The sequence below is a fragment of the Epinephelus fuscoguttatus genome, linkage group LG12, assembly GCF_011397635.1.
Source record: "Epinephelus fuscoguttatus linkage group LG12, E.fuscoguttatus.final_Chr_v1".
NCBI classification, from domain to species: domain Eukaryota; kingdom Metazoa; phylum Chordata; class Actinopteri; order Perciformes; family Serranidae; genus Epinephelus; species Epinephelus fuscoguttatus.
The window spans coordinates 33,895,707-33,910,124 of NC_064763.1; the positions used below are offsets into that span (position 1 = coordinate 33,895,707).

At 42.8% G+C, this 14,418-nt stretch overlaps 1 protein-coding gene across 4 annotated transcripts in view; it reads left to right on the forward strand.

Moving 5' to 3' along the window:
• Nucleotides 1-14,418, forward strand: part of aff4 (AF4/FMR2 family, member 4) — a 34,607-nt gene that overhangs the window by 13,515 nt on the left and 6,674 nt on the right. For 2 of the 4 annotated variants that reach the window (XM_049591703.1, XM_049591702.1), the window contains exons 2-16: nucleotides 3,377-3,506; nucleotides 7,395-8,198; nucleotides 8,479-8,517; nucleotides 8,657-8,743; nucleotides 9,163-9,190; nucleotides 9,305-9,368; nucleotides 9,567-9,659; nucleotides 9,941-10,085; nucleotides 10,273-11,026; nucleotides 11,190-11,341; nucleotides 11,934-12,019; nucleotides 12,149-12,383; nucleotides 12,761-12,858; nucleotides 13,274-13,337; nucleotides 14,171-14,307. In XM_049591703.1, the coding sequence (XP_049447660.1) occupies nucleotides 3,381-3,506; nucleotides 7,395-8,198; nucleotides 8,479-8,517; nucleotides 8,657-8,743; nucleotides 9,163-9,190; nucleotides 9,305-9,368; nucleotides 9,567-9,659; nucleotides 9,941-10,085; nucleotides 10,273-11,026; nucleotides 11,190-11,341; nucleotides 11,934-12,019; nucleotides 12,149-12,383; nucleotides 12,761-12,858; nucleotides 13,274-13,337; nucleotides 14,171-14,307 (2,912 nt within the window). In that variant the 5' untranslated portion in view covers nucleotides 3,377-3,380. The remainder of the gene's footprint in view (nucleotides 1-3,376; nucleotides 3,507-7,394; nucleotides 8,199-8,478; nucleotides 8,518-8,656; nucleotides 8,744-9,162; nucleotides 9,191-9,304; nucleotides 9,369-9,566; nucleotides 9,660-9,940; nucleotides 10,086-10,272; nucleotides 11,027-11,189; nucleotides 11,342-11,933; nucleotides 12,020-12,148; nucleotides 12,384-12,760; nucleotides 12,859-13,273; nucleotides 13,338-14,170; nucleotides 14,308-14,418) is intronic. The other 2 variants (XM_049591705.1, XM_049591706.1) reach the window with 1 other exon arrangement.

The window sequence follows — 14,418 nt, forward strand, 5'->3', positions numbered from 1 at the left end:
TTCTGGCTTGTGTTACTGGAATGCGATCAACTCGCATGTAACATCATTCCCAGCTCCGACATCCAACTTCCGAGTAAATGGAATGAGGCGTATGATTAAGGATATCCTCGTCACCATGCTGCAGTGGTTGCCCTGTCATGTTTGACACTATCTCTGTTGCATATGGTTATTTTTGCAAAGGGGTGTTTTTTTTTTTTTATGGGTCCATGCTGTCTATTGTGATTTTAAGCCATGCTTAGCAAATAGTAGCTTCCGTCCACCATATTGTAAACACTGCATTAGTGAGGCAACATGTGGGAAGCCTGTGAAGTTGGTGCAAAGTTTGCAATATTTAATAAGTTAAAATGAAAAGTTTCTTTGAGAGTTTGTGATTCAGCTCATCCACACATTTGATAATTCAGAGAAGTTTGCTCTCTATAGGACTATTCATGTTTACTTGTCCTCAAAGTCATGTGATTTCCTCCAAACAAGGGCCTCTTTAAGTTTTGGTTTTACATCTAATTAATAGGAAAACTTTTCTTAAAGCATTTTTGCAATACTTACAGTAAGGCATTGCTGAACTGGTTTTAGTTGGCTTCCCCATATAACCTAGTTTGAGTTTTGAAGCTGGTCTAAGGCCAACTTAAAAACAGGTTGTGCTCAGAGGCTTAATCCAAATTCACACGGTCACATTGTGTCGCCAAGTTTGTCCATATTCTTTCTTCCGTTTCGTTACCTGGTGTAGTTATTTATTTATTCAAAAACAAAAGCACACTGTGGCTGTTTTCTCTCTATAAAGGGGGCCAGAGTGATCTTTGAAAAGCAACATGGGAGACAGAACCAAGACAGATTCTTTTAAAATACTTAATGGTATTCTGCATTTGCAAAGGCACAAAAGCAAAACAGACTGCCGGCTGGTAGGAGCTTAAATGCGAGCATTTATGCATCAGTATTGTTTAAACCAATAACAGACACTTAAGAATCCTGTCCTGTTTTCCTTAAGTGCTGTGCTACAATATGACAGGGTGTAACCCCCTGTTCTGCAAATAAAAACCAACAGATTGGGTCAATTAGTTTGGGCAGAATGGGCATGAGCAGTGTTTACAAAGGATTCTGTGCCTGGGGCGTTTGACCATTTAGCACAGTGCTAACAGTGGGCCATTCACACATTCAGCCCGTCTCCAAAACTGACATCGACAGGCTCATTTACATACACAAAGTGCCAGCATACTAAAAGCACCCTTAGTACATAATCATTTTGTTGAATTGTCTTACCAGCAGAGCAAGTCAGACATTTCCAGGGCATGAAACCGTGTTTTTCTCAAACCAAAGACAACATTTATAGCATGAAAGACCTTCAAATGATACTCATCAGCTGGGTGTCAGAGCAGGCAAAATAACAAACATCAAGCAGAATTTACTAGGATGTGGCTGGAGTAAATCTTCCGCTCCGTTAGCTGTGTGTGGTAGACACTTGTTGTCTGTTCAAGGAGATCAGCGGCCCGTTCACTTGTAGCGAGTTTGTTATCATTCATTTTTACTGCGACAGTGTCTGCTGTGTGGTTTTAGACAATGTGTAGTCTAAACTTGGGTATTTGCTGTGCTGTAAGTCAAATAAAGTCCAGAGATGATAACAGTGGGCTGGTGATGGATACCCCAAACAATGTTTTCTTCTTTCAACCTCTGCTTATGTAACTGGTGTTAATGGTGTGTCTCAAACAGTTTACAGAGGCCTAGGTTGCCTCCTGAGCTTTGGTTTAATGAAGCCTAGCTATAGTGTGTAAATCACGTAGCCTGTTATGAGGAATGACTCATAGCTGGGTGTTGATGATGTAAAACAGGCAGAGGCTTTGTAAAGATGTTGGTTGGGAAATTACTGTTTAGTCTCACCGATAAGCTTAGATGTAACCAGTCAGAGGTTTTTTAAAAGAAAATTTTGCTCAAGTGCTGGCGAGATTAAGTCTTCAAAAATTACTTTGTGATTGATAGTCCTTATCAGTTTTCATGTAAGAGCAGTGGGAATTCCTCCAGGAAACTCTCAAAGTCTCAAACATGAAGTCTACATTTCACGTCTCGTTCAACTCCCCTGTGTGTACTTTTATTTTCTATCTACTTCTTTCTGAAATCCATTTCCAATCTGCTTCCTTTCATCTTTTCATTCATACTTAGGAAAGATTGAAAACGCCTCTGTGTGCCGTGTTTATAATCTAGGAGGAGGCCGGGTGGTTGGTGTGTAATCACACTCTGTCAACAGTCTTAAAATCATTGTTGTCATTGGAAGAGCCTGAAGCTGCTGACTTAAACCGGGAGGCGACACGCCTGAGTGATAATTTGCTTGTTTCAAGTTTTAAAAGCTCCATAGTTGCTTTCAGTTAAATGACTCAGTGCTCTTTTTCAGGCTGGTTGCTCCTTCAAAAGAGACACACAGTTGTTTGGTCCAAATGCCCATGTTTTAATACTCTAAGTGGCATCCAGCAGAAAATTTATGTGAAAGTTTTACTGTTTGTGAAACACATTACACAGTGTACACATTTGGTGTTGTTAAATTCTCCGATGTGAATCCATACGTACAGTTATAAGGTCTTTCTGTCCCTGAATAGCTCTGCTTTTATGTTTGCAGTACACACATTATGCTCAGGACAGTCAGGGCAGATATGTGTTTAGTTAACAGTTATGGAGCCGGTGGCTTTGAGCTGCAGTTAAATTGTAGTGGGTTATTATTTAATCCTAATTACAGCCTGATTTACCTTTATGCTGTTCCTGGGAAGACTTTCATGTTGTTTTCATGTGGTGTTAGTGATGCTTTTACAGTCTACTTAAAAGAAACCCAAACATTTCTGTTTAAATGATATATTTGGTGAGGTAACAACCACACAAATTGTAGCTGACGGACTTCTAAATGCATGTCAACACTGAAAAAGTCCATTAGTGGTTTCAGTTGGGGTACACATTTACATTGACCCTCTGTACAAGCAGATTATTTGCAGTACAAGTAGGCTACTGTGCATTGTCTAGACTAGTCTAAGCCTATTAGAGACTACTTTCTCCGCAGGTCATCTCTGTGCTCCCCTCTGATCGTGATGTGTGGGGTTTCAGTAGTTGTGGTTTACCATAAAAACTGACCTTAAGTAGAGAGTAGATGATGGCAGCCTGTCTGTATGATCTGTGTTGAGTAGTTGGATACTGGTTGGCGTTCTTTTCTAAACCAAGAAAGAGTATGTTTTAGGGAAATTCTTCCAGGCTCGTCAGGCGTTACTTTCATGAACGTGTTACTTTCATGATACTGCGTCTTTTTGTAACCATCTTTGCAAAGCTACAAGATAAGACGTCTGTTTGTTGTCTCCTCTGGGCGTGTTTTAATGTTGACTCGTTCTTGTTGTTGTGTTTGCTTTATTAGCAACATGAACCGTGAGGACCGGAATGTGCTCCGAATGAAAGAAAGAGAAAGGAGAAATCAAGAAATCCAGCAGGGAGGAGGAGAGGCCTTTCCAGCTAATTCACCTCTCTTTCCTGAACCCTACAAAGTGGTAAGTTTGTTTATCTCTCATGCAGTGTAGTCAAGTAATTGATTAGTCAGTTTGGAGGAATTTGTCACAGTGACAAGAGGTGAGAGCTGCACATACTACCAGGAGCATTCGTGTTAATGACAGTTTTGTCAACACACACTTTTTTGCAACATCACACCTATACCTTTGAGGGTTATTTTACCTGCTTTGCAAAGCTGCTAAGAGGAGTGTTTAGCTTCAGGCTTCTGTAGCAACGGTGTAAACCTTCCTTCTTTTGCTGTCTTTCTGCACATGTGTGTGCACACTTTATATAACATTTGTTTGACTTCATTTCAACATTTCTTCAGTCTAAAAAGGATTTGTTTTAGGCTTGAGAATATAGTGTTTTGTTGCTACCTTATCAAAAAAAGAAGTGTGTTTCTTTTTCTCAATGACCTTCAGGATCCTGTAGTCTTGTTTTTGTTTACAGTTTGTGTCATGAAAGCTAAACAGGGCAAACTCATGCAGTACTTATCTGAACTAGCTCTACTGACATTGACATACCTTTTTAATCAAGATGATCTTGGACATGTTTCATGATTTGATCAGCTCATCTGTCTGCAGCATAGTATGTTGTCATGTTATTTATAGGTATTAAAAACAATATGTTTTTTTGTGGCATGAACTAAGTGAAGGTTACCTGTCAGACAATTAACAACTGGCTGAAGGCTTTTGCACACCTAGTCTGTGTTTTTTGTCCGAAATTATTGCACGTTAAAAAAATAAATGACCTCACGTTGTGTCGATCCCATTTTCAGACTGGCTGCAGAACTGAAGTTCATCATTTAAGTTGTCGTTACAGGTTTACTGCGTTTTTTAGCAGCCATCAAAAGAGTTGTTTGACCTAGAAGCTTTTTGGAAAATATGGTTTAACTTGAGGGACACAAACATCCATAACAAGAGAGAGCAACAGGGCAGAACTGCACAGGGGGCCAGCAAGAAAGAGAAAGTAGAAGCAATTAATGTTACTTTCTTGAACTCTGCTCTAGGTTTGCCACTGTTTTAATTCAATTTTTAAATTATTTTTTGCACTTTGAGTGCCTTTCTTTTTGTGCACGGGTGTCCCTAGATAAATTGATCTCAGCTTGTGAAACCTTTTTGTGGCTGTCCAGCACAGGTGCATTGGTGTGCAGGTATCTTCTCTGTCGTCCTTTCTTGGTTGTCCATTGTACCGACGCACCCAAGATAAACTTTTTTTGTTGCCCTAAGTAGGCGCAGTTTCACAACAGCCTTTAGGCTTTTCCTAAAATTTTCCACAACTAAGAGGAGGTTACATTAGCCTATCCAGAAATGCACAACAGCAGTGACGATGCTCATAACATAAGTGCAGTTTAAATGAAATGTAGTGTCACATTTGCCTCGGATTTCCTCAAAGTATAGAGCAATAAAACATGTAACTCACACAAAAGCTACAGACAAGGTGTGCAAAGGCCCTAACTCTGCACACGATACAAAAGAGTCTGTTGAATTGACAGCACCTGTCTTTGGTTAGCTGTTTTGTAGTGCAGCTGAAGAGGGTAAACACAAGATCACGCCAGCCTCCTCCCCCTTCCTCCCGTCATGTCTTCCTCCCGTACTCTCTCACACACACACACACACACACACACACACACACACACACAGATGTAGGCCAGCCAGCTCCCAGCTCCCGCCTGGCCAGTATAATTGTAAAGAGGATTTGAGTTCTCTGAACTGGTCTAATCTTTGCCACTAACCAGATTTGAGCAGAGGTAAGTGGCTCCTCTCCTTAGCTAGAGTTAGTCATCAAAGAGGCAGAGAGGAATGTGTCCTGACAGGTTGGGAATAGAAAGGGGACCAGAGGTGAGCGATGAGTGCTGGCCCGTGTGTTTTGGACCACTACAAAGTGAAAGGTACAAAGCTGTCTTTGAAGAGGTAGAAGTCCTTGACCTTTGCACGCGAAAAAAGGCAGCAAATAATTTTATTGTGAATGTTTTTTTCCCCTAAGAATCCGTAATACAAAAAATGTGAAGAAAAGGCCAACTGTTTAAGTCACTGGCTTTTGCACACCGTGTATCTCTTGTCTCCAGCTTGTCTGAGCCTTATGTAAGCTTCAGTTTGGCTTTTTTCCCCCCCTCTGTCATGCTCCACTAAGTGGAAGTTTACTGTGTTCTGCATTAAAGGCCATGTGTGCACGCAGCTGCAGCTGTGGCCTCCCAGCTGTAGACCAGCAAGGCAGTAACATTTTTATGGTGCTGAGTTCATGCACTCAGCTGCACAGAATAAGGGGCACAAAATTATCCATTGACAATTAAACTGTGATTTTGGTATATTTATGATACAGTATATAAAAAATGCATTTTGTGATTATTGAATTTGATAATTAGGCAGGCCTTTTGATTGTGCCAAGATCTAACTAGCCCCAGAAACTCCATTTAGCACATTCATGTCTGCAAGATTTGGCAAACGAGGCGGGTAACAGATTAAAAACTGATGCCGTAGTTTGTCGTTTGTGCAAGCAGAGAGACACCAGAGGAAAGATGGAAGTGTTGGCAATCAGTGTTTTGTTCTTTTGTAATTTACTGCTGTGGGAATATGATGTTGGATTACAAGTATAGATTCTGGCAGGCAGGGAAGTCCCACCTCAGGACCAGGACTTTTTGTTGGACAGGAACCAAAACTTGAACAGGGTTTCTCTGGTTCCTGAGTTCTTAAACTTGTTCCTGAGAGAGTGTTTGCAGACAAAAAGGGCTGCGCAATAAGAAATCTATGTGTTATGTTAATACAATACTCACAGTACAATAAACCATTTTTGTTTTTGCAGACATCTTCCTCTGCCAGCACACTGCAGTGTTGCAATCAATTTGTCTGTAAACAATGAGGTTGTTGAACAAACTGTGTAATGATTCAGCTGTTTCTAATTTACCTCAAGCACTTTCTTTTTTTACTTCATGGTTTTTACTTTTATCCACCAGCAACATATGTGCCAGTATGTGTGATAAACCATATAATATCAGCCTTTTTGAAGTACTTGTATTAAGCAGTGGTATTCACAAAAAGCAGAGGACGTGTCTGCTCCACTTGAGGTTTAATACGATCACAATAAAACACGTCATTTATGCTCGTACTACAAAGCGAAACAAACCCCCCACAAGAAAACTTAAGTGATGCTTCATTTCACCAGCCACACACGTGTGAGCCAGGCCGTGCTAGCAGGAGGTAGTAGTGTGCATGTTATGACCAAGCTAGTTACATTTCCCGCTACAGATAACGGCTTGTGTTTCCTCACCCTCTGTGTGAATCTGTCAAACAAAACAGAGGTCTGAGGCCTCGTGTGAAACTGGATATTCTGCGCAGACTGTCACGGGCTGATTGCGAGCAGGTCGGCTAAAACCTGTGGCCTCAAAGTGATTGATTAACCTCTGTGTTGGAGCTATGGGTAGACTCTTATCTGTGTACACAGTTGGGTGTGGACTGATCAGGGCTCAATTTGAACAAGCTGACTCTGGCGGAGCTCTATGTTGAATCGATTATTTTCTCAATGTTGGTGACACATGGGATTAGGATATGGTTTGTTTCTTTTCTTTGTGAGATGTGAATCTGCATTTCAATTATGCACATTTTAGTGATTTTAAGTTTCTTCTCTGTTGGAGTGATACATTTTCTCTCCATTTTCAGTGTATTTGATGGAAAGCAATTAACCCAAGTGTTGAACCTGTTCCTATAACGACTGTTTTCTCTGCCCCTCTTCTCTCCTCTCTTCTTTCTCTCTGTTCGTTTCATCCACTTATATTCTTAACAATCATTTTCCTGTCTCCTCTTTCTCCATGGCTGTCTTTTTTTTTAATTCTTCATCATCACACTGTCCTCTCTTTGACCTCTCCCTCCCCCTCTCTTCACTTCTGTCTTCAGTCCAGCAAGGAAGATAAACTGTCAAGCCGTATTCAGAGCATGCTGGGCAATTACGACGAGATGAAAGAGCCGATTGGTGACACACTTCCCAAGCTTGGCGGTAAACCTTCAAACAGCTCGTCTTCCTCCGAGGAGAAATCGGGCCCACCGTTGTTTGGCGGGGAACAACGCGGCGTCGGTAGCGGTGGCAGCAGCCAGAGCAGCAAGTGGACTCCTGTTGGCCCCGCTGCGGGCGGATCCTCATCCCAGTCCCAGAAACGCTCAGGACTCCAGGGTGGGCACGGCAGTCAGAGGGGTAGCGGCAGTAGCGGCAGCAGCAGCAGTAGCCAAAGACACGGAGGGGAGGTGCGGGAAAAGAAGTCGAGTAAACACAGCGGAGGGTCGGAGCACTCAAAGTCGCACACGTCGAGTCCGGCCAAGGGCTCTCTGAGTTCCTCTGGCAGCAACAGCCACTTGCGGAGCTCCTTGTCTGCTGAGCAGCATCACAGCAAGGAGCGCTACCGCTCCAAGTCCCCACGAGACAGAGAGGCCAACTGGGACTCTCCCTCACGGGTTCACACATCCTTCCCCACTGGACAGCACTCAAGTCAGGCCTTTCCCCCGTCTCTAATGTCCAAGCCTGGCTCCATGCTGCAGAAGCCCACAGCGTATGTGCGGCCTATGGACGGCCAGGAAACGGCAGAACCCAAGAGCTCACAAGCAGAAAGCTACAGTGGCCAGTCGCACAGCAGCACCATGGGTGAGATGAAGTCCAACAGCAAGGCCTCACTTTCCAAACTCAAGATCCCCTCACAGCCTGTAGAGGTAAGTCCTGTCTACAGGGGCTGTATGTTGTGTTTATGTTCTGTAATCTATCGTAGCATGGCAGAGTCGTGTTTATGTTTGGAGCATATATTCATAATGATGTAATAACTGGAATAGATTACCTCGCAGCATGTTACACTGGGTCCTAGTGAGCTCGTAGGTCTCATAAAATGCCTATAGACTGACTCATGCCACTCAGAATGGAAGCCGCTTCTCACCTGCTGCACCGACATCATGTTGTTTATGAGCACGTGTTAAACGTGATGATTCTGTCTTTCAGGGATCGGGTGACGCCAACTGTGTCGATGAGATTCTGAAGGTACGTATATAATGGTGTTGAGTATTCTAAGAACAGCTTTCTGCCCGAGTCAATGAAAGAGCATTTCACATTACTCACACCTCACAACTCATTTTCACATTTTTTTTCCCTGTGTGTTTTTTTTTTTTCTTCCTTTCAGGAAATGACTCAGTCGTGGCCCCCTCCACTGACAGCCATCCACACCCCCTGCAAAACAGAGCCCTCCAAGTTTCCATTCCCCACCAAGGTCAGGATTGCATCAGTCCCCGTGTTTGTCCCTGTACTTTGATTCAAGTGATTATGTGTCATAATAAATCAATAAAACTTAATTATTTGTTTATTACTTGTGTATAGTGCAAACGGACCTTATGTAAGACAGCTAATCCGGAGTGGCTGTTTAATTAGATCTATAAACTGGCGGGTCTTACTATTGATTCATATTTAATCCAGTAGAAGGTTAAAGTACTTTTCAGTCAGTTGAGGTGTTTATGTCACTAAGTGCTTGCGTGTAAATATAAACAGCCGCAAACCCAAGGAGAGAAAAATCCTTTTAATTGATTTATTCCCTTTTAATTGATTATCAGATTCAAAAGACAAATTTATAAAGGCCGATAACACAATGAAAATAATGAAGTAATTCAGGATGTTTCTTTTTTTTAACCTCAGGACTCTCACCCTTTTCCAAGTGGCCACAGTGAGTATCACACACGTTACCTATTCAATAATGTGTGTATATATGTATGTATGTATATAATTAAGGTGTATGTTTATATAGACTGAACCTCATGAATCTTGTTTGTGTTTTCAGAGCGAGGCAGTTCTTCCAAGAGCTCCAGCAGCCATCAATCTAAAGCTTGTGATGACCAGCCCACGTAAGTGCTTCATCCCTTGCAAGATGGTGTTTTTAGTTTTCCGGCTATTGATTCACACACAGAGTAAGACACTAAAACAAATAGTTATGATAAGTAACCAGATATGCATAGTTGGCCTCAGGAGGTTATGTAGACATAGCCAGCAATCTCAAAAAATGAAATACAGGAACAAACAAAATTAAAATCTTTGTATCTCAGGATGCTGGAAGATGATCTGAAGCTCAGCAGCAGTGAGGACAGTGATGGAGAACAGGAGCCCGCCAAGAACACCTCAAGGAATACATCAGCAAGGTAAAGCACAAAGCAGAGTACATTTACCTTTGAGAAATGTTCACGTGTCAAGGAGATGTCATGTTGGTTTTGTATCAGCTCACATTATATTTCCAGGTGTTTGTTGTGTTATGTTCCTCATCGTGAAAGAGAGAGTGCGTAAGTTAGGTGCAAATTACAAAAAGCACGGAACCACTTGGGAAATATCAGCTATGTTTAGTGGTTAAGAGTAATCCTGAAGCATGACTGTACACCCTCTGCACACATTATAATGGTATTTGACTCTCTTCTGTAACCCACAGCAATAACAGTGAAGGAGCGGAGCAATCAAGGGATGACTCAAGCAGCCACAGCGGCTCAGAGAGCAGCTCGGGCTCCGACAGTGAGAGCGAAAGCAGCACGACAGACAGCGAAGCCAATGAGCACCCGCGGCCCGCCTCTCCTGAGGTAACAGCAACTTTATTCAAAGCATTAGTGCTACGTCGTGATAGTTCAGTACTTCATCAGCTGCTGTTGGAAAGTTGTAAGACATTGCTCTTGCTTCTGGCCAAAATACCATCTTTGTTTGACAAGGTTTCAAACATAATAATTTTTGCTCCCTAACACAATTTCTTGTGTCTGTGTGTCTCTTTAGCCTGAACAACCCATGGCCAACAAGTGGCAGTTGGACAACTGGTTCAAGAAGGCCAAGCAGTTCTCCCCAGCCTCTCCGGTGGACAATAATGTTCCAACCAAGTGCAAGAAAGAGGGCAGAGATAACAGCTCAGGACGCGGCTATAGTAGCCAGGGCGGGGGTTCTAAAGACTCAACAGCACCCACCCCAAGTAGAGACCTACGGGCGGCACAAAAGGGTGCAGAGGGTGGCCGTGGCCGGCAAAAATCCCCCGCCCAGAGCGAGGGTGGCACAAATCCACGAAGGAGCGTGGGTAAAAAACAGCCTAAAAAGTCTGAGAAGCCCCCAGTGGTGGAGGAACCAAAAGGAGGTCTGAGAGTGGAGAGTGAGCCGGCTCCGGAGATACCTCCTCATCGACCCAAAGCTGCTACTAAAGGTTCCCGCAAACCAAGCATCAAAAAAGAACCTAAATCCTCTCCGCGGCCGACTGCACCTGCCGTCACCACCACTGCAGATAAACGCAAGGCTAAGGCGCCCACCAAGACTTCTCAGAAGTCTCGGGAGTTTGTCGACACAGACTCTTCGTCATCAGACTCTGAGGGGAATGACAGCATCCCGTCCTCGTCGCAGACACCCAAGTACACAGAGAGTATCAGGACCCCTGTGTGTGTGTTTTCTCCGATGGAAGAGAAAGAGCTGTTGTCTCCGCTCAGTGACCCTGAGGAGCGTTACCCTGCGAGGCAACCTCAGCAGCAGGTTTTACTAGTGAAAATAGGTTAGTCGAAGCTACTCTTATAACAATATATTACAAATTCTCTTTGTGTTCTGTGCACTTTTTTACACTTGTCAAGCTGGAGTACACACTCCTGAAGTTTTTCTTTTCTTTGGACCAAATTAAACCGTACCCTACCCTTCCCTTTCCTTCCCACTTCCTATAGATCTCAGCTTGCTGTCGAGGATCCCGGGGCGGCCCTACAAGGAGCCCGCAGAGATAAAAGTGGAGAGGGACGACTCTCTAGACAGGGACAGCAAAGACTTCAGCAAACAGAGCACTGAGAAGAGCTCTAGTAAGGCCAAGAGGAAACACAAGGTACGAGACTTGATAGGGCAAATTAGTCTGTTACTCCTCACTGAGTGTTTCTTTCTCTTCAAGATGTAGATTAAGATTAACCAAAACTGTTATTTTCATAGGGATCATGTTGTCAGTATGATCATTAACACTAAATGACTATTTATTTGGGTCTTTTTTTTCTTCATCAGGGAAGTTATGATCGTTTCATTCTAGTTTACTTCCAAGAGGATACCGAATCTCTTAAAATAACCTCCGAACGGATTCCCATTAAAGCAAGAAAATGCCTTTCAGCCAAGGAACAATTGATTCAAATTTTGGTGGAGATCCAGATCTGTAATTCCTGCCAGTACATGATTGTGTTTTTTATTTCTAATCATAGCTGTGGAACTACCAGAGAAAGAGACTTTACAATCTCAGTGATGTGCTGGAGTGTAACAGCAAGATGGGAAACCACTAAGCACTGGCAGAAAGTTGCACTGTATCTTTTTAAGAAATGAAGTGCTAGGTTGCAAATTTCTTTGTCTTTAAATCACTTACTACAGAGGCACACACACATCAATAAATCCTTTAATGTGACGTGTAATTTTCTGCAATCTTTGTGTCTTTTTAGAACGATGAGGAAGGCACCAAGCCAGAGAATAAGCGATGCAAGCTAGAGGAGAAGTCCCTGTCTCATCATAAAAACAGCAGTAAAGAGTGGGTATTCTTTCCTTCTTCACCTGATATCATTCACAGTAAAACCGTCTGCACATCAGATATTTCTTTTTCTATGTTGTTACAATTAACGAGATGTTACAATGACATATTATAATCATATCTCTGCAGGTCTAAGAGGTCTTTGGAGAAGAAAGAGGAGCCAGTCCCCTCTCCTTCCATGTCAGGTCTCCAGCGGACGCCCAAGGCAGAGCATCCGAGTCGAAAGAGGACGGTCAGCCAGTCCTCCACCTCTTTGTCCAGCGGGACAGGAAGTGGGAAGGAGGGAAGCCACAGCACCAAGGGCAGCTCCACCTCCAAACACCGAAAAGGAGAGGACAAGGGGCGCAGCACACGCGATGGGAAGGTGAGTGTGAGTAACCTTATCGCGTGGCATTTGCTGTCGGCGTGAATACCTGGCAAGGGTAGTGGGTACTAGGCAGTGCAAGTGCAATGTTTCATCATGTTTGCCAACCGTGCAGTGTCTCCGCAGGGAACGTAAATAACGAAGCAAACGTGAAAAAAAGAAGTTGTTGCTGTGGGAAGAAAGGGAGTGGTCGAGAACATAGCGTCGACATATGAATATAGGTTTATATACTGGATGTGTCTCATATCCACAGAGCACAAAACATTTCCACCACCACACACCCTCGATCTCCCCCTTTCCTCCATTTTATCCTCCACTTCAAACACCAAGCCCCTTTTTCCTGAAACTTTATTCCCTCTCGCTTGCTGTCTCTGCAGGAGAAATCCTCAAAGGGCTGCGATAACCAGCTGGCTGTGCCTCCGCTCTCCACGGACGGCTCCAAGTCTCAGAGATCCAAGCTTGTGTTTGAGGACAGGTAAGAGGAGCTCTTTCCACTGTGGATAACCCCTCAGCAGGGTATGCAGAAAGAACTGCTGTGGGGATCTAGGGTTGCCTTTGATGCATAAAGCTGTAGGAGGTTGGGGAGGTCATGAATAGATGTGGAGAGATGACGTAAATTTCCATTTTAAAAGGCTCTCTGTCGGGAATGTGTGCCCTTTTCATGCGGAGGTAAAGAAACAGCATAGTCTTGCCTCTTAGTTTTTGTGTTGTTTCTGGGTTTTTATTTAATGACATAATGAGAATCTTAGACAGTGTGTTTATGTTTAGTTTCCAGGCTCTGTGCTAAGAGGAAATGTGTGTAGAAACTGAGCCATTACACAGCACTGTGGTTTTCATATGGCTCACAGAAGTAATGAAACATGTTTGACCTGTTAATTATTTTGTTTCAGGGTCCACTCAGCAGATCACTACTTACAAGAGGCCAAGAAGCTTAAACACAATGCCGACGCACTGGTAAGAGTCAGAGCCCACTGACTATTTACATATGTAATTGAGATGCTATGATGTCAGTTGCTGCATGCAAAGCAGTGCGAGCGGAGGGATGTTTGACAAGGTCTAGAGATCTGTAATATATAACAACATCCTGCTGAGGTTTTGCATAAAGATTGATGTGAGATGTAGGAACACAGTTTCAGTTTTATCATATCTTCTTTCATTGCTGACATTTATGTAATTGTATAGTGGTTATTGTATCGACTGGGAAGCTTATCCCTGGCACAAAGTTTCCAAAGCCCTTTCTTCTGTGATATCACAGTTTTTGAGTGTAATGGCCTGAACAACTAAAACATAAATGCTATTGTTAGCAGGTGAATGCAAGATGCGGCTATAACTGAAGGTCTGGTATCAGTTACTTTCTTCAGGAATACAAGATACCTGATTTACTGCATGTTATTTCCGAACAAAATCCTTGAAAAATGATTTAGTTGCTGCAGTTTTTTGTACTTTTAACATTTCTTTTCTTACATTTCTTAACATTTCTTCTTTATTATTTCTTTTTTACCATTTATTAACCCGCACTAGAGCTAATTAGTCCACGTGTTCTGGTACACATTCATTTTAAAGGCCAAACACATACACAACTGAGTTGTTGCTGCTGTTACTCAGTGAAGAGAGAGTCTATATAGTCCACACTGCCTCATGTACAAACCATGTCAGTTATATAAAGTGGCCGCGCCAAAACCATGTTGAATTAGAAGTCATGTGAAAAGCATGTAGTCCTGCACTGCTGTGACAGTTTAACATAGTAATTCAGTATGTGTGTGTGTTCCTGTTTTCCTCTTCTACAGTTGGACCGTTTTGAGAAGGCAGTCTACTACCTGGACGCTGTGGTGTCGTTCATTGAATGTGGTAATGCTCTGGAGAAGAGCGCCCAGGAGGCAAAGTCTCCCTTCCCTATGTACGCGGAAACGGTGGAGCTTATCAAGTAAGGACAAATGTGTGTTTATCGTTGTCACAGTTTAAAGTGAAAGACTGCAGTTGTACGTCAGCTTCATAATTAAAATGTGACATAAAATATTATTTAAAAGCCTTATTA